General features: G+C 42.7%; 1 protein-coding gene across 5 annotated transcripts in view; it reads right to left on the bottom strand.

Annotated features, from left to right (window-relative positions):
* Window positions 1-27,527, bottom strand: part of Golga3 (golgin A3) — a 46,958-nt gene that overhangs the window by 7,594 nt on the left and 11,837 nt on the right. For 4 of the 5 annotated variants that reach the window (XM_076922321.1, XM_076922323.1, XM_076922322.1 and 1 more), the window contains 15 exons: window positions 24,835-25,141; window positions 21,576-21,778; window positions 19,711-19,848; window positions 16,666-16,827; window positions 15,930-16,298; window positions 13,264-13,341; window positions 11,876-12,139; window positions 10,775-10,869; window positions 9,076-9,292; window positions 8,272-8,415; window positions 7,177-7,374; window positions 5,877-5,993; window positions 1,242-1,381; window positions 455-587; window positions 178-300 (listed from right to left, as the gene is read on the bottom strand). In XM_076922321.1, coding sequence (XP_076778436.1) covers window positions 178-300; window positions 455-587; window positions 1,242-1,381; window positions 5,877-5,993; window positions 7,177-7,374; window positions 8,272-8,415; window positions 9,076-9,292; window positions 10,775-10,869; window positions 11,876-12,139; window positions 13,264-13,341; window positions 15,930-16,298; window positions 16,666-16,827; window positions 19,711-19,848; window positions 21,576-21,778; window positions 24,835-25,141 — 2,688 coding nt within the window. Of the gene's footprint in view, window positions 1-177; window positions 322-395; window positions 588-1,241; window positions 1,382-5,876; window positions 5,994-7,176; window positions 7,375-8,271; window positions 8,416-9,075; window positions 9,293-10,774; window positions 10,870-11,875; window positions 12,140-13,263; window positions 13,342-15,929; window positions 16,299-16,665; window positions 16,828-19,710; window positions 19,849-21,575; window positions 21,779-24,834; window positions 25,142-27,527 lie in introns of all 5 variants that reach the window. The other variant, XR_013106951.1, reaches the window with a different exon arrangement.

Raw genomic sequence — 27,527 nt, 5'->3', positions numbered from 1 at the left:
CATGCCAAGCCTCATTCTAAAATGGGGACAATGTCTTCAGATTACTGGGGTGGGGTCAGGGAGCCTAGATGGTGATCCACTTCACTGAGAACTCCTGTTGCATGTGTAACACTCAGCTTGGCTGGGACTGTATCATTTCCACACTGATCCAGGACCCGGGACAGGGACAGGACCAACCTGAAGTGTCTGTTGTGTACCCTCTAGTTCTTTCTTGCCCTGTTGCTCTGTCAAGTCAAGCTGCTGCTTCAGGGACTGAATCTCTCGTTCTTTCTGATCCAATTCCCATTTGAGATCTTCCATCTAAAGAACAAAAGCACACGACTAAGACAATTTTAAAAAGCTGTCTTATACTGTAAAACAGTTCTAAGGAATTTCTATTCATCTTTTAGTATTACATTTTTAAAAAGCATATACTTTCTGTCTGAGCAGAGGTAAACAGGGGCCTAGCTGTCACCTCTTGGCTCCCTGTCGGCTGCTGGCTCATCTGCTCATCCAGCTTCTTCTGTAGGAGCTGGAGCTGGGTTCTAGCTTCTGCCAGCTCAGTCTGGAATTGTGCTATTTCTTGAGAATGCTTTCCCTCCTGAATCCTGGCATTTAAACAAACAAACAAACAAACAAACAAACAAACAAACAAGTTAAAAATAAAATGACAAGATTCTCTCAATTTGTCCTCCAAGGCTATCCATGGTGAGACTTCTTCCCATTGGCTAAAGACAGTATGTCCTTCCGATGTTCCAGCCCTACACTAGCCCTGAAAAGCCCTGTGTGCTCTGTACACTCTATTCACAAAGCTCAGATTAGGGTACTGTCAGGTACTTTCATAACATAATAAACCAAGGCCTCTGAAGCTTCTGTAGAGCTGTGTGCAGCCTAGGTTTATCCTGCCCCTTTCCTCATGTCCAAGTTGATACTCTGTTGGTGTGATGCTACAATGAATCTCAAAATATCCAAGACATCCCTTGACTGAATGTTCACATGGGAGTTCTTTCTATTCCAGGAAGAAGTCAAGGAAGAGCTGGAGCTGCGTTATGGTAAGAAAGGAGTCAGATAATTCTGTTCTTTTGACTTGCCCCTAAAGTACTTGGCACCTTAGTTAATAAGACAGATGATCCTTGCTGTGAGATCCAAAATGAATTAAAGATGAGAGAAAAACCCCAATTGCTCTGATGTAATATATGGAAAATGACTGAGATCACCATGGCCAGCCCTGGGGTATGCTTGTGCAAGCAACAGGTACTCACTGGAGCTCATCCACCTCGGCCTGCAGTGTCTGTACCAGGTGTTCTTTGGCCTGCAATTCTTTCTTCACTTCACTCAGCTCCAAAGTAGCTGCCTTAAAGTGGCGGCGGTTGTGTCCAGCTTCTATCCTGGCAGCGGCCATCTAGAAGAAGGTGAGGAAGTTGACATTACTCACACACAAGTTTTACCATGATGAATGCTATGAGTTTGATGAAATATCAAGTACCAGCACTGAAGCCCTCTCAAATCCATGTAGAACTGGTCTCATCTTGTGTCTTTTCCTCTCAAGACTAACCTATTGGTAAAGATGAAGGTAACTGGCTCGTTTACCATGTAGTGGATAGGTAACATACAGACTGCTGAATGAATAAATTTCATTCACAGTTTTCTTAAATAGGTTTTATATTCCTCAACTATACCTGTTTATTACTAGTTAAGTTTATTCCTAATTTTTTTTTTGTTTGTTTGTTTGCTTTTGAGACAGGGTTTTTCTGTGTAACAGCCTGGCAGTCCTGGAACTCTCTCTGTAGACCAGATTGGCCTCGAATTCACAGAGATCTGTCTGCCTCTGCCTCCTGAGTGCTGGGATTAAAGGTGTGTACCACCATTCTTAGCTATTCTTAATTCTTATATTTCCATCTAGTTGTAATAAAGATTTAATTTTATTTATAATATAACTGGCCTTCTCTGAACACTTGGTGATTTTTGAAGTCAACAATAGATTCTATCAAGATTTCCAAGCAAATTCTTGAATGCATCAAAAAAACTCCATTTTCTTTTCTAATAATTTAGGAATATTGGAGAAACAATTACAGCTGGTATCTGCCTGTGTAGTAACATTGTGCCTAGCACTTTACAGGCCTAGGGTTCACTGCAAAGAAGAAAAAAGAAGGCATCATCAGTGTCATCATTACTTATTCAATGTGCTCTATACTTTCAGTTTAATGGCCCTTCAAATTGTGTCACAGATTTTTTTGTCAAGTTGTTTCCATTCAAAATGTCTGCTTTTAAGATGGCAGCCAACAGAGAGATTTACAACTGGACAATGTGCAGAGTGTGAGGAATTTTGGATTGCTCAATCCTAAACCAGGTATCTTCATCAAATCCTTCCCTTCAGGGCTCAGGAAGATGCATATCCAGAAAACAGATGGAGACCCAGAGGGGAGGGATGATGTCTTCCAAACACAGCAGGGCTAAAACACATAAGAATTCACAGAAACTGTGACGGCACACACAGGGTCCAAACAATGAGAAGGCTAAGGACTCAGGAACTCCCAACCCAACCAAGAAACTATCTGCCAGTGATACCCACTTACAAAGAAAAAAATTAGTTTTATTCAATGGAATCTCACTGGGTATTAACCACACCTCAGGCCTGGACCCATGCTCAGGAGTAGTTGGCCAAAACAAAATGAACTCAACGGACTTTTTTTTAGAGAAAGAAAGGGTACAGAGTTGGGTAGAGGGATGGGAGGATCTGGGAGGAGTTGGGGGAGGGGAAAAGTATGATCAGAATAGATTGTATAAAAATGTTTTAATAAGAGAAAAAAGACTGCTTTTAAAACAACTCACACACACACACATACACACACAAACACACACACACACACAGTTCTTAAAACATTCTTCAGCTGGGCATTAACATGCACACCCTTAATCCCAGCACTTGCAGGACAGATCTCTGTGTGCTTGAAGCCAGCCTGGTCTACACTGTAAGTTCCAGGCCAGACATAGGGAGACCTTGTCTAAGAAAAGACAAACCCCAAAACAAACATCTCCCACAAATCCTCTTTTCCTTCTGAAGGTTTCAAAGCACATTATCCATGTCTTATAGTCTGGAGAGATGTATCAGTGATTAAAGTACTTGCCGTAATAGCAAGAGTATCAGAAGTCATATTGCTAGTATCTACATAAACACAAAGTGTGTATGGTAGGCCATCTGAACGGACAGCATTAAAAGATAGGATCCCTAAGGAGACTAGCCATCACCAAACTTCAGATTTGATTAAGAGATCCTGCCTCAAAGGATAAAGTGGATGATCAATCAAGGAGGAGTCCTGATATGAGCCTTAGGCCTCCACATGCAAGTACACACTGATGGACAAACATCTGCATACACATATGTGCCCAACAAATGCAAACATGTATATACACACCATACATGCAAACAACAACCATAAAAATAACAAAAATATTTTACTATCGCGTACTATTGTTAAAATTATGACTAGATGTACTCAGGAGAAAGATTTAAGCTTCGTTCATAAGTGTCTTTAGGGGGAAAAATTACTGATATACCTATTATTGCTCCCGAATTTCTAGTAACAAATTTCCTAGTCATGCCTTCTTTTAAAGCAAGAATAAAAATATGTCATGAGCTGGGTCAGTTGGTACACACCTTTAATCCCAGCAATCAGGAGGCAGAGGTAGGTGGATCTCTAAGAGTTCAAGGGCAGCCTGGTCTACATAATGATGTCGAAGGCCAAGAGAGTCTCTTTCTCAAAACCAAACCAAACCAGACCAGACCAGACCAGACCAAACCAAACCAAACCAAACCAAACCAAACCAAACCAAACCAAACCAAACCAAAAACCCCAAACAACCAAAACAAACAAAACTAAGTGATATCTAACCTCAGAACAAATGACAGATGCGGGGATACAATAGACAGTGTATCTAGATATCTATTCAAATAAGCAAGTAATGAATGAGCCATGAACATACCAGTAACTGTTCATAATAAAATACATTTACCGAGCCTTAAAATTATCTTATTTTTTAAAGCTTTTTCTGGGCCAGTGAGGTGGCTCACCAAATAAAGGTGCTTGCCACACAAGCCTGACCATCTGCGTTCAATCCCTGGCACCTGTGTAAAGAGAAAAGCAAACAGACACCATTGAGACCCACCCCCCAGCACAGCTGGAACCATTTTGTTCCATGCCTGGCAGCTACTTCATATTGTTGCTGTAATATGCCTACTAGTCATTGATGCAGAAAAATAACTTGACTCAGAGCAGGGTCATACCGACCACATACCCTGTTATGTTCTGTATGTTATGAGGTTTGTTACTCTTTGAAATTCTCCAGCTGCAGCCTTCACTCAGAACCAAGAAAGATGAAGGTCAGCTTGAGCTGTTATGTCTAAATTACTAAGGAAACATGGGAAAAAGACTGACTATCCTACCCCCCAACCTCCTGTATCTGCTATGAGCTCATCGTGGTTTTTGCTGTTTGTTTTTAAAAGCTGATGTCGAGAAATGTTCAGCGCACAGCTTTCAGCTCCTGAGTCTGATACATCTGTTGCCTTGATCTTATCAGTCTTTAGGTATGTGTTCAATAATCCATTCCTGTCTGACTGAGACTGGTGTTTCGTGTGGTTTGTGGGACAACTCTTGAGCCCCAACATCAAAGTTGTCCCTAGATTTCCACATGTATGCCATGACTCACACACATCATGTACATATGTATACATGATAAATTAAAATTTTTTTCAAGTTACAATTATATTTTACTATCTTGGGTGGGCACTGAGACATACACCTGTAATTCCCAGTACTTGGGAGGTAAAAGAGGATCATGAAGTCAAGGTTTCCAGGCATAATGGTACACACTTTTAATCCTACCATTTGGGAGGCAGAGGCATGTGTAACTCTGTGAGATAGAGGCCAGCCTGGTCTATGTAGCCAGTGTTAGACCAGCCAGGGCTACATCATGAGACTCTATCTCAAAAATACAACAGTAAAAATAAGAGTTCAAGGTAATCTTCAGCCACACAGCAAGTTCAGGGATATACTGTGCTACAAGAAACCCTGTCTCAGAAAAAGAAAAAAAGAAAATTGTATGTGCATATAAGTAACAGAATGTTATACACAGACACACAGACACACACACTAGTGGCCCGGAGTATCTGCTCTGTGCCAGGAGGTATGTCAGCAGGAAGCTCACATTCTAAAAGAGAAGGGGGTATAAAGAAGTGGTGGCACAAGGCTTGGCAGGTAGAAGCAGGTGGATCTCTTTGAGTTCAGACTGGTCTACAGAGTAAGTTCCAGGACAGCCAGAGCTACACAGAGAAACCCTGTCTCGGGAAGGAAAAACAAAACCAAGAACGGAGCATGGAATGGAATGCATACTAGCCAACACAGGCCTTTGCTGTTATGGTTTACATGATGGATCAGCAAAACTGGAGTGTGGAAAGGAGCCAGCCAGCCACAAAGACAGTTCTACAGACTTTAAGGCTATATGCAGCCATCATTCTTGACTGTTTTTAGACAAGGTCTTGCTATAGAGCTTAGACTGGCCTCAAACTCACTACATACAGCTCAAGCTGGCTTTGAAGTCAGAATCCTCCTACCTTAGTCTTTTAAATGCTGGGAGTGTGCACAAACGGGAAGTGTGGTTTTTAAACGTTACAGGGATGTCTTTTCCTAGCAAAGACTAATGTGTGTAAGTATGGGTGGCTCAGCCTATCCTTCCCAGTCCTACATTGCTAAAGTTTAGTATGATATCATTTTCTACAAAGAAACCATGCCATGCTCTCTGCAGTCTGTGTCATAACTACCCAGTCCTTAAAAACAAAATTATCATGTGAAGGGCTATACCATCTGGAAGGCCCAATAAATATGAAGCTGGCCTCATACCTGTTCCTTCAGGCTGTTCACTTCCATCTTTTCTTTCTCTAATGAGACTTGTAAGGCTTGGACAAGCTGCTTCATCTGACGATCCTCCTCCTCTTTGCGCTGTAAAACAGCCTGCACCTATATCACATCATGAAAGAAGAATAAGGAGCAGTATCAATTCCAAGCACCTCTACAACCTGCAGTACAATCTGAGATCCTCTACAGTTGGCCACCATGTGGATGGCATACATAATGATGACATCACAGGAAAGGAACATGGTAGGGAAGGTTAGAAACGCCACTCTGAGCTGGAGATGTAGCTCAGTTGGTAGACTGCTTGCCTAGCAGGCATAAAGCCCTGGATTTGATTCCCAACACTTACGCATAAAACAAAACAGGCATGGCTGTAATCCCAGGACTTGAGGCGGAATTAGAAGTTTAAGGTCATCATCCTTAGCTACCCATTGAGTTTAAGGCCAGCCTAGATGCATGATCCCCACCTGAGGGTTGGGGGAAGGGGAAGGAGAACAGGGAGAGGGAGGATTCTGTCATTCTGGTCAGCAGGGGCTTAAAAGTCAGCTGTGATTAGGATTAACAAGAGACCATTGAAATGAAAACTTTGCATTACTAGGACAATTGATGCTGGTTAGCTGGAGCTAAGAAATTAATGGTGATTGAAAAGAAACCACCATCATTAAGGTGAAATCTGGGAAGTTTTCTGGGAACACAGAAAAGCTGTGTTACAGAACTGGCCACAGTTGTATATTCTGCTGGCAGTTGAACTTGGTAGTTTAAGAGTCACTCAGGTGGTACTGGCTTTAAAGGCAAGAAGGAGTCATGGAGAACAGCTGAGGATTGGCACTGTGAGAAGCCCTTAGTGAAGAGGTAGCCTCAGTGACCCTTAACTGACATTCTGAAACTTTCCCTGAACTGTTCAGCAACCTCCAAAGCACTGTAGGACCTAAGGAGCTAAGAACAGAATTGACAGTAAGATTCCTAGTCGGGGTTCAAACTCCAGCTTTAAATCCTATCATAACTTCAGGCAAGTGTCTTTTGTACAGGGTCCTGTCTAGAACCAGAGGACAGTCTGACTTGTTCCACCAGGAGCCTACTACACAAAAGGGACTAATGAACTTGACACAATGAGCACAGGCTCTTACAGCTGGGGATCCGGGTTTATGCAATGGCCAGGTTCCTCTGAGCTCTGAGCCAGGTGTGGTGGTCCCCTGAACCTGGCTATGACTCAGTATGACGAGACACTGATAATAAGTATGGTCCACATGACTCTCATGCTGCTCCTGGCAGATATAGGTCTCAGCACCTGGAGATTCAGCTGCACCAGGTCAGCTTCCCTCTTGGCTAGTGCAGTCTCCAGAATGCTGTTGTGCTCCCGCAAAGCCGCATTAGATTGTCCAAGGCCGGTGAGCTTCCCTCGCTCATGTTCTAACTCCAGAGCTAATTTCTTATTTGACTCTTCAAGACGTTTTATCTTCCTTCTGAAGCCTCTGGATTCTTGAAGCTGAAACATATTGGTACATGTAAAATTTCATGCTCTGGGCAGGTGTGGTGATCCATGGCCATAACCCCATACTTGGGAGGCAGAGGCAGAAGGATCAACTCAAGGCCACCCTGGATATAGGAGACCCTGTATCAAAAGCAACACCTCCCCACATTCATATTCTGCTAGACAAGACTACTCAACTGAAAATACTCATCTGAAAAAGGTAAGCAATTTTCACCAAGAGCTAATACCAAAGCAAATTGTCCTTGACTTATTACCTGTGAGTCTGCTACTCTTTTGGGTTCACAGGCTTCCTAGAAGCCAGTCCAGAAACTAGTTGCTCAGGGTCTCAGAATAAGCTGCTCCCAAACAAGCATGGAGTTGATCTGATCTCAGCAATACCCACTTGAGGACAATACCCACTTTGCTGAACAAAACACACATCCCTAAATGTTAGTTATATTAAGTTCCTAAAGGCCCTGCTGTAGCAACATGGTAAGCAGTGGGTAGCCCAGGGGGTAGAGACAGGACCTTAGTGACAGTGCTGAAACACTGCTTGGACAGGGCTAATACACTGAGTTGTCATTCTTTGGCAGATTTAATTTGGGTTTATTATTTAAATCAAAGCATTCTAACTGGGAAAAGAACAGAATTATCTAACCTTTAAACACTGAATTAATGACAAATCTGTTAGGATGGATTCACAGCTATCCTGGGACTCATGTGGCATATAGGCTATAGCCTAGACACACCTGCCTCCAAATGTCTCAGTAGTCTCAGCAATGTGGTAACTGTAAAAGTGCCAACTAATGACATCCTCCCTAGAGAACTGGCAACAATGTGGTCTGCCAATAATTACACGGTGATCCAGGAGCAAAGCACAGCCCACTCTGTGCTTAGCAATGCAGGTGTTACCTCATCTTCTAGCTCCAGCACCTTCTCCCGGGACTCTTCCAGTTCCTGGCTAGTCATTGTAATCACCTCCTGTAACTCCTTCTCCAATAGTATCTTGCTTTGGCCAACATTCTGCAGTTCCACCTCCAGAGCACGAATCTTCTCCTGAAAGCCAAAAAGGCACACACATTTAGTCACTGGCTTTTTCCTCCTTCAAGTCTAATGGACACATACTTGATCACATTCTAGATTTTGTTGTTTTAAAATTTTTATTCCATGTTACTCATTTACTGTATGTTTGTATGTAGGTGCTCTTGTGTGCATGTACAGTTCAAAGGACAACTTCTGGGTGTCAGGTCTCTTCCCGACTCCTATCATGTGACTAGAGATCAAACTCAAGTCATCAGGCACGGTGGAAGGGGCTGTACTCATCGAGCTATTCAGCCAGCCTAGCTGTTTTGGTTTCTGAAACAAAGCCTCCTTACTAAACAGGATGGCTCTGATGTAGTGAAAGTCTCCTCTCAGCCTCACAAGTGTTGGGATTACATTACCAAACCCAACTCAGAAGGCTCTATTCTTTTGTTTGATATAGGTCTCATGTAGCTCATGCTGGCTTAGAACTTGCCATACAGCCAAGATTAACCTTGAAACTCTGATTGTCCTGCTTCAGCCCACTGTGCGTTCAAGGCCAGCTTGGTCTAAAAAGCAAGTTCCAGGACAGCCAGGGCTGTTATACAGAAAAATCCTGTCTTGAAAAACAAAAAACACAACCAAAGAAAACCAAGAGTCCTAAGGACTTTGACAGGGAGAAATGTGTTTACCTACATGTAGAACAGGGTCACTGCTGCCACCTGTGCTCTGAGCTCTCAGCTGGTTCAGCTCAGCATCTGTGGCCTCCTTAGAAGCCAGAGCCTCCTGCAGGCGACGGCTAAGAATGCTCACAGCATTCTCATAAGCCTTGTGCTTAGTCTTCATCTCCTTCTGGGCGCTGGTCAGATCTGAGCCCAGCCGCTTCATCTTCTGCTTCTGTTCTGTGATGGCCCTGAGACATGAGAAAGCTAAGTTAACCTTCAGTGCAGCCAACCAGCTTCCCTGGCCTGAAACACTAAGGGGATGTGTTGACATGTTCACCCTCTAGGGCTGGATGGTAAGGTTGTTTGTTTGTTTGTTTTGCTTTTTGAGACAGGGTTTGTCTGTGTAGCCCTGTATGTCTTAGAACTTGTTCTGTATACCAGGCTGACTTTAAACTCAAGAGATGTGCCTGCTACTACCCCAGGCTTAGGGTACTAGCTCTTGAGAGGCCACTTTAGCTTAACATCATTCTGTGTTCCCAAAACCTGGCTGACCCTCAGGAGAACTTGGGCAAGTGTGTTCTTGTTTTGGTTACTTGGTTACTAAAGGAGAAAAGCTATCTGTCAGGAATCTGTGCTAGAGGGATAGGAGAAACAGTGTAAATCTACTAAGCCGACTCCACCATCATCAAGATCTGCCTTACTCTCTGCATAATTTAGAAGTGATTTGTGACGGGTACAGTGGTATGCGCTTGTAATTTCAGCATCTGAGAGGCTGAGGCAGGAAGATGGCTGCAAGCCAGAGACTATGCTGGACACAGGACAGCTGGGCTACAGAAAGAGACCTTTACCCAACAAAACAAAATGATCTTGTGAGGGCAGAGAAACAGCACACTTCCACCAAAAAATATCCCCAACATTTATCCTGAAGGTCAAAAACAAACTCTCAGCAGATTTTTGAAGATATTACCAGCTGATAAGCCATAAGCAGCAAAGAATACACCATGGAGTAAAGAGGTCCCAAGAGGCTGAGAGTCAGAGCTCATACTGTAATCCCAGCACATGAGAAAGTGAAGTAGAAATATCACAAGTGTGAGGTCAGTCTTGGCTATAGAGAAAGAGAGTCTCAAAAACCAAAAAAGCAAAGATAGCTGGATCTCAATGAGTTCTAGGCCATGTAGGGCTTCATAGTGCTACTCAGTTTCGAAAAAGAAAATAAAGATAAATAAACGGCCTAAAAGGGTATTTGCATATGTGTCCATATGCATATATGAGTAGTTGCTGTTGAGAGTCATGTGTTTCGATTTGCGAAAGCAGTGCCAAACCTAGTGAGAGAGCAGGGATGACAGGACACTGACACCAATGTGTGGTATAAAAAGTCAAATTAAATAAAAGGAGATTTTAGGACCTGGGCATGTAGCTTGATAGCAGAGCCTCTCTTCAGCACACTCAACACCCTGGCTTTTATCTGCAGCTTTGGGGCAGGAGGGAGTGCTTCTGGAGAGGATGCTTGAGCAAATCCCCGTACAAATGCAGGTAAATAAGTAAGAACAAGGTAACTGCCAAGTCATGATGGTGCGCTAGAGCCGTGCTCCAGGCTACCTTGTCATGAGCTCAAGTTTAATAAAGGTATGTCAGGAACACAGCAACATCAAGGACTATCCAAACTAATCCCTCCCTCTCCCAGCAGAGCTGGTGCCCCTCATAGGTAGGTGTATGCTGCTCAGACTTACTTCTTGGCCTCTTGCTGCAGCTCTTCTATTTGTTTCTTTAGTGTTTCATTGGCCTCTGTAAGGGCTATCATCTGCTCTTTGTCAAACTTCAAAGACTTTAAAAAGAACAACAACAACAAAAAATGTGCAGTAAGTAAAAAACCACCTACTCCAGATATCTGTCACTGATGACAACACTTCCTAGCAATCAAGTATATTTCTGGAGGTTGGAGAGAACTGGGTACTCTCCTAGAAGACCCAGTTTCAATTCCCTGAACCCACATAACAGTTCATAATCATCTATAATTCCAGTTCTAAGCAATTCAATATCCTCTTTTACCTTCTATGGGTGGCACATACATGGTAAAAAGACAGATATGCAGCTAAAACATCCATACATAAAACAAAACAACCACAACAAATTTTTGGCTGCTATGTTCAGACTATTAAATGCCTTCCTAAAGGTAATGTCCTGACAGGAAAGATAAATTCAGGTTAGCCAATGACTTACCTGATGCCTCATGAAAGGAACAAGTAAGGGGCCACGACCTCTAAGGGACTTTCCGCATGTCATGTGTTTTTTGTTCTAGCATCCTGTATATCACCTCTCCAAATTTCTCATCCCAGGAAGTGTTCCTTATTTGGGACCGAGATCTCTATCTCTACCCTTAAGTCATCTTTTATCCCCTTGTCTGATCACCAAGCTAGTCAGTCATTGCAATCATTGAAACAGCTAGTTGCAGGGGCAATAGAGCTGTCCAGAGGGAATGGGTAGATAGCTACACGATCCTCCCAGTGACTGCATCCTGCCTAAACTCAGGCTATCTGCAGAGCACTCTCTACTTTCTGTCTGGTGCCAACTCTGTGGACTTCTAGGCTCAAGAAACTAACTCTCCAGACCCTGTAACATATGGCATGTTCTGATGCTCACTCTTTTTTGTTTCTTTCATGTGGCATTACAGCATGCATTTATCTGAATATTAGTTTCAGGAAGGCCTTGTCTCTAGATTGTTTTAAAAGTCTTTCTTGACCGATGCTCCCTGTTCCACCTGTACACAGTAAGCTCCCAGCACACTTGGCTGAACCTTCACAACTCAAAAGAACTTATGTATTGCATTCTACCTGCAGGTGAATCTCCATTTCATCTCGTTCTTTCTGCACCGACTGAAGATGCCCCTCGAGCTCTGCCATCTGCTGGTGAACCAGGGACATATCCTTCTGCAGTCGTGAGTGCTCTACTTCCACAGTCTTCTTCTCTCCATGCAGCTTGATTAGCTCCTGCCTCAGTTCCTTCATCTCTGAGTCTAGCCGTTTTTTGGTGGCTTTCAGCTCATTGATGAGTTGGTCTTTGGAAGTAGCATCTCGACGGTATGCCTCTACCATCACCTTCAGGACAAGACACAAGTAATAAGCCAGTGACAGTCAGTTCCTTACTCAGGGAATAAGGATGCCTTATAAGAATGTTTGCCAACAATTCAAGGCATAACCTTCTCTCACCCACATTCTAGGAACCCAAAGCTTAGAGGATTAGAGGAGAATGTTATAACCACTAAACTACATCTGTAGCTCTAGGGTATAACTTTTTACATAAAACAATACATTAATGAAATCTGACACTACCCACTGAGAGACACCAAAGACAATGGCATGTCTGGATGTCTGTCACACAGTGTGACTGCAAACGATGGCCCCACCCACTGAGAAACACCAAGGACAATGGCATGTCTAGATGTCTGTCACACAATGTGACTGCAAACAATGGCCCCACCCACTGAGAAACACCAAGGATGATGGCATGTCTGGATGTCTGTCTCACAGTGTGACTGCAAACAATGGCCCCACATCTGAACACTGCATGAAGCATCCCACTATCTTCCTGGGATCCTTGTATCTTCTGGGTGACCTCACAAGGACTTATCTCCCTTTGGTTGGGGTTCTTGGATTCTGAAAGTTAATCCTTTGTGTATCTCAATAGTAAAATGAAACACTACTTATAAACAAGCTTTGAAGGATCTTCCTCTCTTAGAACAAAACATTCAACTGATGGCTAGCAACAAAGTAAGGAATCAGAGCCATTCCTCCAACAGAAGACAAGGGCTTCAAAATACAAAACTTAGGTCATGGGCCTTTTTGGTACAAACTACATTTGCTTTAATGTTGGATTATAGTGTAAGCTTTTCACACTCTATACAGCAAACACAACCAGCACACACTGACAAAAAAACAAAAACAAAAACCAAAAAAACCGCATAGCCGTAAGGAGTGATAATGACAGGGCATCCTCACAAGGTACCACAACGGTAGGTACAACACTCAGTCTTTGAGGATCATAGATTCTACCTCAGGGGAGAAAGGGCATGATGCCTCACTGTCTGTAATGTGGTGACAACTTAGAATAAGTACGCCTTTTAAAAGGATAAGACCCAGATGCTTCCCTGTTTCTCGTTTTGTTCTACTGCAACAAACAGACTACTCAGCCGTATGCCCAACACTTGTTTCCTAAGTCTTACCTTTTGTTGAAGAAACTGCTCCTTTACTTTCTGCATCTGTTTTCTCAGTGTGGCTGTCTCTTGCTGCAAGTGCTCCACCTACAGGAGAGGTGCAGAAGAGCAGGCTGACATGGAAACCAAAGGATGCTAGATGAAGGAAAGCACTGGTCTGGTTGGCTCCGCCTTGCCATTTTTGGCTAATGACACACATGTATTGGTTTGCCTTACATAGGGTTGTTGAACTCAATTTGTGGGAATGCTGCCATTGAGAGAAGTTCACCCCAAAATTGCTCGTGAGGTTCCTACAGCAGTTTGCCACTTCCACGGCCTCATCCTCAGGCTGGTTGGCGTGAGGTTCCTTCAGGACTGAAGGACAGCTGCTGGTTTGTGCCTGGTATGGGCCTGCCAAAAAGACTGGTCTGTAGCTGCTGAGTTGTATTTGGTGTTTGCTGTGGGACTGAACTGCTGCCAAAGAAGATAGAGCTGGACTCCAAAGAACTACTGTTGAACATGTCCACTTCCCCCATATCCTAATAACTTTTCTCTTCCACTACCTCTGGTGGGTGGAGGGCTAGAGAACAGGTTGAACTCTTATTAAAAGTAGGTTGCAAAAAATGTATGCCTACAGTGGGTAGTCTAACAGTTCTAGGTCTGTGCCCACTGGCATTTGTTCAGAGCCAGCACCATCCAGAGCACAGAAGGTGGCTTTCAGTCAGACACATGCTGACAGCTCAAAGGCTGCTCAGGAAGGAAGGACACAGGACCACATCCTTCCTCCTTCCTTGCCATTTAGAAGTACAAAGACAAGGGGAGAGGTGGTGGAGTGAAAGAAAGGAGGAGGCAGGAGGTGCTCTACAGTACACACATGGAGCCCTTTCTGGAATAGCCAGAAAGGAAATCTAAGTTTTATGGGCAACACATCTGGCTACAGCTTCTCAGCTCTCTCTGTTCTTGTAGCAGGAAAGCAGCAGACACTACATGAAGGAATGAATGGGTTTCTGAGCCAATGAATCTCTCAACTTACAACACCCCCATCTTTGTGACTTAACCTATACCAGAGACCAGTCCAGCCACACATCTGGAAGCCTGTAGACATTGACATCTCAGGCCCCAGACCACCTAAGCGCTTCTGCACATGAAGAGCCCCAGGGACTCAGGAATACATGATGTATGTGAAAGGCGACAGAGAAAAAGCTTGCTGTTGCTTTGTTATTGTGTGTGAGAGAAAGAAAGATGTAGAGATTCTGGGATTGAACCCTGGTACATATGAGGCAAGTGTACTACCACTAAGTCACACCCCACGCCCAATAAAACATGTTCTTGAACAAGGCACACACACCCATCAGCATTCTGCATGGTTCATGTCCATGATATATGAGAGCTAATCACTCACATTACACTCTTTAATTATTATATTCTGAAGTGGCAGTGAAATCATGCTCACCTGACAGCAAGCAGTCAAGAGCATCATCTGAGATGTAAGGCAGCTGGAGCATCAATTTGCACATGATGCCTCAGAGATTTGAAGACCTTGTTGAGTACCAAGTTTTTCTATATTAAAATTATTCCTCTTCAAAGACTAAAACATGTTCTACACAAGTCCAGTGATAACTGACACAGACAGAAAACCAGCAGCCATTTTTCCTACAATCTGGAGACTGTTCTCAGATTCTCCTTCTGGAATCGGGACAAGGGATTAAGGTTCTGGCTCTCCTAGACATGTGTTCCATTCCCTCCTGCACATCGGGAGGTCACCTTTGTCACCTGCACACCAGGCCACATCACAATTCTACCAAAGAAATTAAAAAATGAACTAAGCAAAGCCTTGTCTGGACAGCACTTTCTTAGAGACCCTTGAGAACATGTGCCCATCCTAACCAGCCAGGTGGGACAGGTAACATCTGGGCAGGGGAGAGGTTGAGAGACTGATTTTCCTGTAAGGGTGCCTATATGTCTCATCCCTTCAAATCAGGAAAGATGATCTCAGAGCTCCAGATAACATGTAGGAGAACCTCACTCCATTATGCTGTTCCATTTTTAAGGAAATCATAATACAGCACAGTAAAATCTCGACATGAAAAATACTGTCCAGTGTCAGCTGAGGTCCCTCTTACCACACTAATAGAGACCTCTGACAATTACCCCTAAATTAATGTCTCCAAGAGAAACAGGCTATGCTTCCTAATCCTTTGTCCTTATAGGGCAGGGTATTTAGGCAGAATCATTCCAGAATTAATTTCACTTCCTGAGCATCTTTCTTTACTAAATACTTTTTACAGATCTGTTTGTTTCTAGCAGCATCATCATTAACACAATGGTGTTTCCCATATGTAGCTAGCCTGCTGGGCTGTGCTTTTATAAACCAGGACACTGTGTAAACAGGAGGAGCCTACCATGAGCAATCTATCCCACTCTGACCACCATATCACATGAACACCCACATGTGCATATAAACATACACACACACACACACACACACACACACACACACACACGCAAACACACACACCCTGGTTTCCCAGTATATGGTTCCTCCACACCCAGAGGCTGATGGAGAAAAAGGGTACAACAAGAACTACAGGTTTCTTGCTTAAGAACACTTCTGAGGATCACTCACATTTGCAACAGAACACATCCCAGAAAAGATCAACGGGTGGTCCTTCAGAAAACATCTAAGCTAGTGTTACCTGGTTGGACTTGACAGCCAAGTCTTGTCTCAATTGTTCCAAAAGTCCTGATGTCTCCTCAGTATCTTCTTCCAAACGCTGTGCTCCTCTGTCAAGTTCCTCCTTGTCACTCCTGGCCGATTGCAGAGCCACTTCCAAGACAATCTTCTCATTCTGTAAGAAGTGAATTGCATCCTCCCTGGAGTCAGCCTCTCTCTGCAGCTCCTCAAGCCTTGCTTGTAGCTCATCATAACGTGTATGCAAGTCATCAAGGGACTGCCCTTTGGCCTGCAAAGCCTCCTGCGTTGATGTAAGCTGCTTTATCACGTCTAGGTGCTCCTGCTGAAGTGCTGCAAGCTGCTGATCTCGCTGGAACAATGTCAACTTCACCTGGAAATAAGTAATAAACTTAACATGCTGCCTTCCACCCTGGTACAAGAATTTATATATTTTTGATGTTTAGAATTTAATTTTGATGATTCACTTAAGGGCTTTTTTTTTAATGTAAAATTTTAGAGTAGAAGAACATGTACACAAAGAAGCAAACCCACGATCAGGCTGGCAACAGAACAGTCTGAGAGTGACCATCAAATATATTCAACAGATAGCCCAAAACAAACCTGAACTATCAATGCCGCCTAATGCCAGAGAATACACACAGAGCATGTATGAACGGTACTTGGACATGTGTACCAGGCCAGGCCCGTATCCACAGAAATCTCTGTGAGCCTGGGGTCCAGAGAGCACCATTACTTGCCTGTTCTAATTGTTGTTCCAGGGATGCTGCTGCATCCGCCACTTTCTGTAACTGCTCCCGTTCACCTTCAAATTCTTCCAGCCTCCTTTGGAGGTCCTCCTCCACCATTGTCTTTGCCTCCCGAATCTGTACAAATGCTGCCTCCTGATCCAACATGTCAGCCTGAATAAGAAAACAGTGTTTCTTTTAAAAATGCATGTATGTATGGGTAGGTACCACATGCATGCTTAGTGGTCTGCTGAAGCCTGAGGTAGTCAGATCTCCTGGAACTCCAGTTAAGAGGGTTGTGAGCTGCATATGGGTGCTGGATATTCAACCTGGGTTCTTTAAAAGAACAGCAATTGCTCCTAGCCACTGAGCCATCTCTCTAGCCCTATTTCTTAAAAAGCAGAAAAACTTGATCATCAATAACAAACTTCAAGTCTTGTCCTTTACAGAGAAACCCAGTGCTACGCAAGAAGTCTCTATTCATATCTCCATCCTGTCTATGAACTGCAACCTGAAAGGCTCAGAGTCAGTGGGTGGTACCTATGGACTTAAACAAGGTAGAGGCTTACTCAGGACTCTCATCCCAGGTGACCTAGGCTCATCCCAAGAGAGAACCAGCCAAACAACCCTCCTGGCTATATAAAAAGCTGAGGTAGAGGGAGGAGCACTTGAGAAAATTGAGCTGGATATATAGTTCAGCTACGAAAAGTACTTTTGCCTGACATGCATGAAGGCCCGGAAAGTATTGCATAAAACTGCATCTGGTGATACATACTTGGGATAGTACTGGGTGTATGCCATCACATCCAACTTTGGTACATTTCTTACAGGAAATATTTTATATATCAAAATTGTTTCTAGTTCTTAACAGAGCCTTTACTCATTATAGCTCTCAACATAATTCTCTTGCATTATCTGAGCCAAATGGTTGTGTGCTCCATATGACAAAAGTATAGGGAGAAAGATGAGAAGATGAGAAATCAGAAAAGCCATAGGAAAGCTGAGTTCCTATGTAACTATCTATGAAAGGCCAGGATCAAAACTGGCCCAGGCACACAGTTCACAATCATTACTAACTAGATTTTGTTTATATAAAACCTTTTTATATTTAGTTTATGTCTGTGTGCATGTGAGCACATGCCATGGTGCCAATGGTGAGATCAGAGGATAACTTGCGGAAGTCAATCTTTTCTTCCACCATGGAATTAAACTTAAGTCAATAAACTTGGCAGCAAGCAAATTTACCATCCTGCCAGTCTTTGACTAGCTAGATGTTTTACATTTTGTTTTGTTTTTCTTTTTTGCTTTTTGTAGCAAGAATATTAAGCAAGTAATACTATCCATTTTATAAAAAAAAAAATAAAGACTAGGGCAAGGGGCTAGGGATAGAATACAGATAGTAGAATGACTGCCTAAGTCAGTTTTGATCCCTATTATCACATTAAAATGAGTATTGTGGGACATGTATACAATTACAACACTTAGGAGATAAGAGGCAGGAGGTTAAGAGTTTAGTGTTATCCTAGGCTATACAGAGTCTGAAGCCAGCCTGGGCCACACAGACCTGTTCTGAAAAGCAAGATGAAAAGAAAGTCTCAAGAGTAGTTAAGAAATCATCCAGGGCAGTGGTTTTTCAACCTGGGAGATGCATGTCAGATGCATGTCACCATGATTCATAACAGTATCAAAATAGTTATCAAGTAGCAAAAAATTAATTTTATGGTTGGGGGTCATCACAACATAAGGAACTGTATTAAAGGGTTGTAGCATTAGAAAGGTTGAGAACCACTGACCCAGGTGTTAGAGAATAGGATTTAGATCCAAGCCAAATACAGTTCATTTCCCATCATCATCTAGAGATGATCTGTAGAAACAGCAGTCAATAATGAAAACACAGTGCCTCAGAAGAGCACTGTGCACCGGAGGACTGAAGCAGGCTGAATGCTTGCAAACAAATACAAACCCCTGTTATCACTGGTCCTGAAAATACTGTCTGTCATATAAACATACCTAGTACCCTTTCTCTCCATTCACTCTTGGGTTAGCTCTGTCTCAAGAGTGCAACAGCAAGGACACTCAAGCCAGACAAGAGTTATGTACTGGCTGATTTTGTGTCAACTTGACACAAGCTGGAGTTATCACAAAGAAAGGAGCTTCAGTTGAAAAAACACTGTCATGAGATCCAGTTGTAAGGCATTTTCTCAATTAGTGATCAAGGGGGGAGAGCTCCTTGCGAGAAGCACCATCCCTGGGCTGGTAGTCTTGTGTTCTGTAAGAAAGCAAGCTGATCAAGCCAGGGGAAGCAAGCCAGTAAGTAACATCCCTCCATGGCCTCTGCATCAGCTCCTGCTTCCTGACCTGCTTGAGTTCTAGTCCTGACTTCCTTTGGTGATGAACAGCAATGTGGAAGTGTAGCTGAATAAACCCTGTCCTCCCCAACTTGCTTCTTGGTCATGATGTTTTGAGCAGAATAGAAACCCTGACTAGGACAAGGTAGGATTCCAAAATGCTGAATAGCTACACTGCATGTTGCTCAAATGGATTGATTGTGTGTGTGTGTGTGTTGTATGTTTTTGTGGTGCATACACATAAGTGTGTGGCAACACATACTCATGTATGTGGTATGTACAAGCCCAAGGAAAATATTTTGTGTCTGTTTCTGTTTCTTTCCATCATACTACCTTAAAGCAATGTTTCTCACTGAATTAGAAGCTTGTCATTTTGTCTAGACTAGCTAGCCAGCAAGCTCACAGGATCCTAGTCTCAACCTCCCACAAATGCTGGGGTTACAGGCACACACAGTGATGTCTGACTTTCATGTAACTCGTCCTCATGCTGGCACAGCAAGTGCTCTTACCCACTAAGCCATGTTTGTAGCTGCAAAAGGATCTTTTAAAATATTAAATAATTTAGAAAAGTATACATATTCAGAAGATATATTTATGCTTATCTGTGGGTATCTTGATTATGTCTGTGTATGTTTTACACTTGCCAGCAAGAACCAAAGTGGGATAAAAAGTATCACTCCACCACCACCACCACCACCACAGTCCTCACCTCAATGCTCTGGAGCTGAACAGCTATGCGTTCTTTTTCCTTGATGGATCTATGCTGAGTTTCTGTCAGCTGATGCGATAGGGACACATTCTCAAGCTTCAGGTGCTCCAAAAGGCCCGCTTGGGTCATCTGTCCAACCTTCAAAGAAAAACCCAGGAGGTAAAAAGGAACTTAAAATCAAGTGTGGCCTCGCTTATCCCTAGTCACTTAGATGTTCTCTCCTTTTTAACAATGGCCACTCACTGAACTTCTCAATGTCACCTATTGCAGGGAAAGCTCCTGCCCTTCTCTCTTCCACCCCAGGACTCACCTACACAAATCCTCTGCCAACCTACCTGGAACTTGAGCCATGTGGGTTCTGTATGGGGAAGGGGACTGTCCACCAAATCAGGCCCTCACACCTGAGAATGTGTAGTTTGGACATGACCTACACTGGAGTTCCTACTTAACATCCACCTATACACTAATAACCAGATCTCACTGGATCCCCACCAGTTCCTAATTTAACTCACAGTGTCTTCAAGAAAGGGAGGCCAGCATCACAGCCCCAAAGGGATGAGAGGCAGCAGGGAGATGCAAGATATGAAAACATTCAAGTACAACAAGTCTGTGGCAAGATCTCCCCCAACTCATGTCTCACCCTAGCAGACCTTCTGACCTGACAAATTCAAGGTGGGCCTCAGAGCTAGAGAAGCTGCAGAGAAAGGGAGGATATACAGCAGTTGCTGAGGTTGTGCTTAAAGACAGAAAAGGAGGACTGTCCTGAGTTTTCTACCCCATTGAATGACCCTGACAACAGAAAGCAGTAGTATTCTGGGACAGAAACAGCATGAAGAACCCTAGTTACATAATGAGGGGGGAAAAAAGCAGAAGTTTTTAAATTGCTACTCTCCTTGATTATTCTTATCTTCCAATTTCCCTCACTAACACATGAATCCAACTTCTTTGAATATTTCACACCTAAAGAGCATATCAATTTATGTCTTTTTGGTTTTGTTTGAAACAGTGTTTCTCTATGTAGCCCTGGCGGTCTTGTAACTGGCTTAGCTGCCTAGATTGGCCTCAGAACTTACAGAGCTCCACCTGCCTCTGCATTCCAATTGCTGGGATTACTGACATGTTTCCCTATCTGGCTAAGCTACATTATTAAGGGATGACAGAAAGTGCTTTTTGTCATCTTCAATCAGTATAGCCAGTCAGGTCCTGACCTTCAGAGTAAAATATATTCGGAAACTTACCTATTTCTCTTGCATGTTTCAAAGGCATGCTGCTTAAGTAAAGCTGCCAGATAGGCTTCGTGCTAAAGGGTTACTACTGCCTAAAGGATACGTAAACCAACAGATGTTCACATATGCAAAGTCAAAGGCTGGCTTGCTTAGCTTCTACTAATAAAATAGGGAAGAGGGAAATGTCTCTTACAGAACCTGAAAGCAACAGTTCACATAGGAAATGCCTATTGGCCAAGGCCAAGCAGCCAGAGAAACATCAAAGTCTAGAGGGACTACCTGCCAAATGCTTTGTCATACAAGAACGCCACAAGAAAGAGATTCAGAGCCCAGAGGAAAGAGCCTCAAAGACCATGAAATGTGGGTCTGAGTGGTGGGGTCAAAGAAAGATTTATCCTTTGAGGGAAGGGAAGGCATGGGAAGCTCTCGTGAGGATGCGTGTTGGCTGGAAAATAATCAGCAATGCTAAACAAAAACATATCCGTGACATCTAGAACCATACACACCTTTTACTACCATTCTACTAGCGCTAACGTGTGAGCCTCTTGTTGTAGCCTCTGGAATTTTAGATGCCATCACACCTTTGCAATGCAGGGGAAGCATGTCCCACAGCCCTGAAGGGAGTTTCCGGCACTGTACCTGGATGTGGGCCATTTCTCCTTGTAGCCTGACTCTGGCCTCCTGGGCCAAAGCAAGCTGCTGTTGGTACCACTGCCGGGCATGCTGGAGAGAAGTGATTTCAGCCTGTGATGCTTGTAGTTTGCTGGTCAGTGTTGTGCGTTCCAGCTGTACTTGCTGGAGCTGGCTCTGAAGCGCTGTCATCTGCTGCCGCAGGTCATGCACTGAAAGTAAGCAAGCACAGCCAATTCAGACTAACCAGCACCAACAAAAGCCACAGCTGGGATCATCTGACCTAAAGTTGAAGTCTACAGTACCGTTGACGCTGGTTTTGCACAGTGGTCATGTTCTATAAAGTTACCACAAAAACAGCAGTGGTAAACAGAGAACCACTGCTCCCAGACAGAAAGAGGGTTCCTATGAGTCTCTAGTCACAACAGTTATATTAACTGATGAAAGTATCTGTTCATTTACCTGTGATTTAGTTTAAACACACCTTAGTTAATATCTGCTTAATTATTAATATATTATCTATTAATTACTCATCTACCTATTATCTTAATTATTATGAATGACTGTGAAGCTCATGGCCAGCAGCTCTATCTAAGTCAGCTACAATGCCTTAGGAAAGTTTCTGTAAGGAATTGTCTTCTCTATAAAACTGCTTAGAGCCTCCTCACATACAGAATATCAGCATTTGAAGTCATTTTAAATAGCAATTACCCCTCAAGACAGCCCATAACTGGACTTGTAGCACTAAACAGATACAAAAAGGACACACATTAACAACCTGAGCTGAGGGCAAGACTAAGAGTACAAGTGATCAAAGTGCTGCCTTGTTCTACAGAGGTAGAAGAACACACAAGTAATTCAAATATTTAGCTAATATCATGGTCATATCTATGAATAATCATAAAAGTGCTTGAGTAAAGCAGGAATTACAAAAAATTATGATGGGAAGAAATTCCATTTATGGAATATGCAATGACCAAAACCCAACCATGTGTCCCAGAAACTGCCATGTCACTGTGGCTCTCATCTTTGGGAACCCAGTGACAACAATTTGCCATAAAGAAACAGCATTCGCGTCATATGGTTTGATTCTGCAATAGCACCTTCTAATTGGTCATTTGGTCAACTCAGCATGAGCAGGGTGGGAGGAAAGTAAGAAGGACAGACAAAGAAGTCAGTCATCAACAATAAAAATTAAATTATATCCTGAACTTGGGAAACTACTTGTGTTCTGACATTTTCCTTCAGTTCTTTAATTTTATGTGGTCACAGGGATTGCTAAGTTGTCCAGGCCACAAACTTTTCATTCCTTTGACTTAAGTCTTCAAAGTAGCTGGGACTAAAGTTACATGCCACTAAACCTGGTTTAAGTATTTTAAATGAGAGGAGGCAGGAGTTGGGGGGAGAGGGGGAGGGAGCAAGAGACAGACAGACAAGAGACAGAGACAGAGAGGGGTAACCAGTCTGCTGGATAGTTTATGTCAATCTGACACGAGCTAAAGTCATCTGAGAGGGAGAACTTCAATTAAGAAAATGCTTCAGAAAGATCAGGTTATAGGTAAGCCTGCAGGGCATTTTCTTAACCAGTGACTGAACTGGGAGGGCCCACCATTCAAGGTCACTACCCCGAGCTAGTGGTCTTAGGTTGTATTAAAAAAAAAAAAAAAAACAGATGCCAAATAAGCCAAATAAACCCTTTTCTCCCCAAGTTGCTTTGGTTATGGTGTTTCATCACAGCAATAGTGACCCTAACTAGGACAACCAGGTATCAGTGGCACAAGCTTGTTAGCTTACCACTTGGGAGATGGGAGGCAAAAGGATCCAATGTTCAAGGTCATCCTCAGCCACATAGCAAGTTCAAGGCCAGTCTAACCTACATAAGACCCTGTCTCAAAAAGAAATAAAAGATTGTTTTTAAGAGAGTTCACAATCCCTTCTTTGCAGTGCTTCAATTCCAAAGTAATGAGAAGCTAGAAAGGAACAAAATGAGCCCATTTAGAAATTTTCAGATTTTTTTCTCTAATGAACTAAGTACCATGAAATGTTCAAAGACTGAAAAATAGCAATTTAAGGGACTGTTTTGATGCTCTAGTGTTGGGGTGGCAGCTCATCACTATTGTTCTTAAGGTCATCATAAGTCTCACAGCCCCAGCTGAAATACAAGGCCTGCAAACACGGCCCTCCACTGCACTGGACAAAAGCCTCACTTAAGAAGCCTGAGTGAGGCCGTCAATATCCCAACCCCACTGCCTCCTCTCTTTCCAACTTATATTCAAATAACATTCTTTTAGTATCAGTTGGTATCAAGGTTTGGCTCAGGTGAAGACTGAATGCAGGGTATCTTTATGAATGACCTGTAGGTAAGCCCCTAAGGGCTACAGACCAACATAATGAACAAAGGGTTAGTAATCAATAACATAGGCATTGTTCTTAAGTATTTTAGACAGCATCTGAAATTAGTATGAAAAAATGTTGTAGTAAGAATCTGGTTTCTAATAAAAACACAGAAATAGGAATGTGCTTTCATTTTAATCCCAGGCGTGGGGATGTGGGGCTGCTTCCTACTGTGCACAGCAGCTGACTATGATTTTCCTCATGCTCTAGTAGGAGCATGATTTTGCCAGCTGCAGATAGTTTCTACAGTTGTATAATGCTTCAAATTCTGGGGAGTTTTCAGAAGTGTATAGGTGCTAGGGCCCCAAGAAGTAGGGTTGGTTGAGTGATTGTTGTTGTTTGTTGGTTGTAGTTTGTCAAGTAGTTATGTGCAAAGAAGAAACAACAAGAAGAAATTAGATATCCTGATGGTGAAGATCAAACTTGCCCCAGGGAACTCCATGCCCCTAATAGCAGAAAGCAGTCTTAACGATAATGTCACTCCTTGTATCCTTTTTTCTCTCCAATCTAGTATTAGGGGGTTGAAAGCATGGAAAAAAAAGAGGTGGAGGAGGGTGGAAGAAAGAAGAACTCACAAAATAACAAAAAACAAGCTACAAAATGTAAAATAAATATATAGCTCAACCATCCCCAAAACACTGGATTTAGGAGGAAGGAGAGCAGAAAGGATTACTTCTAGGGGTCCAAGTCCAAAGTCAATTCCTGAGGTTAGACTACCTTCTTTATGCAAAACCATAGACTCTCAAGAGTTCAGCCCAAATTGTATTTACTGTGACAATGTAGAGAGTAATACTCAGCTAACATGAACCTGAAGCTTTATCCACATAGTACCAATTACAGGATCCAGAAGTCACATCTGGGCTGCAGAGCTTACCTGTGTTGTCTTTGCTGAGGATGTTTCTCTGCATGTCCTCTACTTTAGCCATCAGTCTCTGATACTGCTCCTCTGCCACTTGTAGGTCATTGTTTGAGGATGCCAGGCTGGCATTTTTAGCCTCTAGCATGTTCTGCAGGTCAGTCATGGCCCGCTCTAGATCCCAGCAAGACTGCTTCAAGGTGTCCACTTCAGAACTAAGGGAGTCTTGCTTCTGCTGGCTGCTGTGGCTGTGCTCCACCTGTGCCTGTAGTCTTGTGCTCAGTGCAGCAAGCTGGGCCTGTAGCTCAGCCTTCTCTTGAAGTGCCTGAAAATATCCCCAAACAACCATAATGGCTTTCAGAAAAATAAGTCCCTCTTAACCACTATTCTAACAAGACTGCTGAAACTTATTATGTTTACAGTCAGTGGGACAGAGAAAAATAAGTTTTACTTAAAAACAGTCTACCCAAAAACCAGTCACTTAAATTTGACAGTTACCTGTTCCCCATATAAAACAAGTTGACAGATCCCTGAGAGATAGACGCTGTCAGATTGAAATCAATGAGGAAAATGCTGCCGTTGTAGAAATTCAAGAACTAAGTAAGCCATAACACAGATGCAAGAATGGTATTGAGTGACCACAGCAACAATGCCAGAGGACAGAGCACAGAGAGCAAACAGGCCCCAGGAGCTACAGACCACTGCCAGGAGACAACCGAGGGCTGTGAGTATCGCTCAGTGATAGAGTGTTTGATTAGCATGCAGCAGGACCCAAATTCAATCCCTAGAACCACAAAACAGGGTTTGATAAAAAAAAAAAAAAAATGAAAAGACAAATGAGAGACAAAGACAAGCCCCAGCCACCAGCACATTCTACTTACCCCGATCTATCTAAGATGGTATGTAGGAACTCAACACAACATGTTAAAGAGAAGTGTGACAACAGGATGTCCAACAGACAGAGGAGCAAACACCAAAGGAACTGGGATAATCAGTAAAACTTAACAAGACTTTATTTCTGTGTAGTGTTGGGGACTGATCCCAGGGACTTAAGCATGCTAGGCAAATGCTCTAACCCTGAGCTGTATTCCAGATCTAGAGGAGTTCAGAGTTAATATAAATGACATCCACAAGAAACTGCCAGCGATCCATACACATCCTGAGTTTAATAGGACCCATTTTACAAGTGCATAAGAAAGAAAGCACGTTCCAAAAAAGTAAAGGTGCTTAGACCCATCTCAGGATTAAGTATCCAGAGGAAGTATCAATGGATGTGATAAAGCAGTGACATTCTCAATAAGCACAGAAAACTGTGTACACTCAAAAATTCTCTTAAAATCTCTGAAATCATATTGGAAGATTGTTTTATATATAACTAAATAAACTGGCTTGTGCCTAAAGATTTTTAAAGCATGACATATATACTTAGCAAGCAACTGAATCTCACACATGGCTTCCATCACTGCTCTCCTCCTGTAGTATGTGTTCATAACTTCTGTCAACCATCCTGTTGTCTCTCTATATGTGTGTATGTTCTCCATGACAAAGCATATAACTGAATTCCCATGAACAGACTTACTCTAAACTATTGACAGAAGATAAAAATCTAGTTTTTGTTATTGGAGAGAAGGAGAGGAAAAGAGAGAGAGAGGAAGAGGGAGAGGGAGAGGGGGAGGGATGGAGGGAGGGGGAGAGAGAGAGAAAGAGAGAGAGAGAGAGATAGAGAGAGAGACAGACAGACAGACAGACAGACAGACAAGAAGCAAGTCAGGCATCGTGGCACAGGCCGTGATCCAAACCTTTGAGAGGTACAGGCAGGAGGATCAAGAGTTCAAGGTCATCCTTAGTTCTATAGCAAGTTTAAAGCCAGCCTGGGCTACACGAGAAGCTGTTTCAAAATTAATTAATTAATTAATTAACTAATTAATTAATTAATAAGTTTCATATAATAGAGTACAAACTGAAAATGAAGAAATGAAGAATCATCTTTGTAGCTGTGACCTGCCTTTTATGAATACTGTGAACCAACTTTTGGTCCTTTGAAAAAGCTGCTCCATCTCTCCAGCTCCACCCCCCCAAATGAAAACAAGTTATCAAAAAATTAATATCAGACAAAGCAGACCATGGACTAGCAAGATAGCTCAGCAGGTAAAGTCACTTCCAAGCATAATGACCTTAGTTTGACTCCCCAAACCCATTTGCTAGAAGTAAAGAACAAATTACTGCAAGTTGTCCATCCGCTACATCCATACCACATACAGATCCACCTCCACCATATATATGAACTCAAATAAATAAATAAATAAATAAATAAAATGATCCTTAAGAAATAAAAAAAAACTAGTAAGTAAAGGCAGAACCCACACAGAAAGGAGTAATGGGGATAAAGTAAAACTTTTATTCTGTCAGAGACATGTAAAGACACCAGGAGAAATTAACTGTTACAAACTCTCAGGTATATTAAGGACATGCTCTTGGCAAACTCTGATGGAGACAAAGGGAAAGAATGAGACATAAATAAACTAGCACAACTTTGTTTAAGACAAACACACCCAGTGGACAAAAATGAGGAACACAGATATCTTGGCTAATGAATTACACTTAAAGTTATCTACAAAATTACATACAGCAGCCAGGCAGTGGTGGCACATGCCTTTAATCCCAGCACTTGGGAGGCAGAGGCAGGTGGATTTCTAAGTTTGAGGCCAGCC

Source organism: Arvicanthis niloticus, chromosome 24 (genome assembly GCF_011762505.2).
Source record: "Arvicanthis niloticus isolate mArvNil1 chromosome 24, mArvNil1.pat.X, whole genome shotgun sequence".
In the NCBI taxonomy this organism is placed as follows: Eukaryota; Metazoa; Chordata; class Mammalia; order Rodentia; family Muridae; genus Arvicanthis; species Arvicanthis niloticus.
This window is presented reverse-complemented; position numbering and strand designations above follow the sequence as displayed.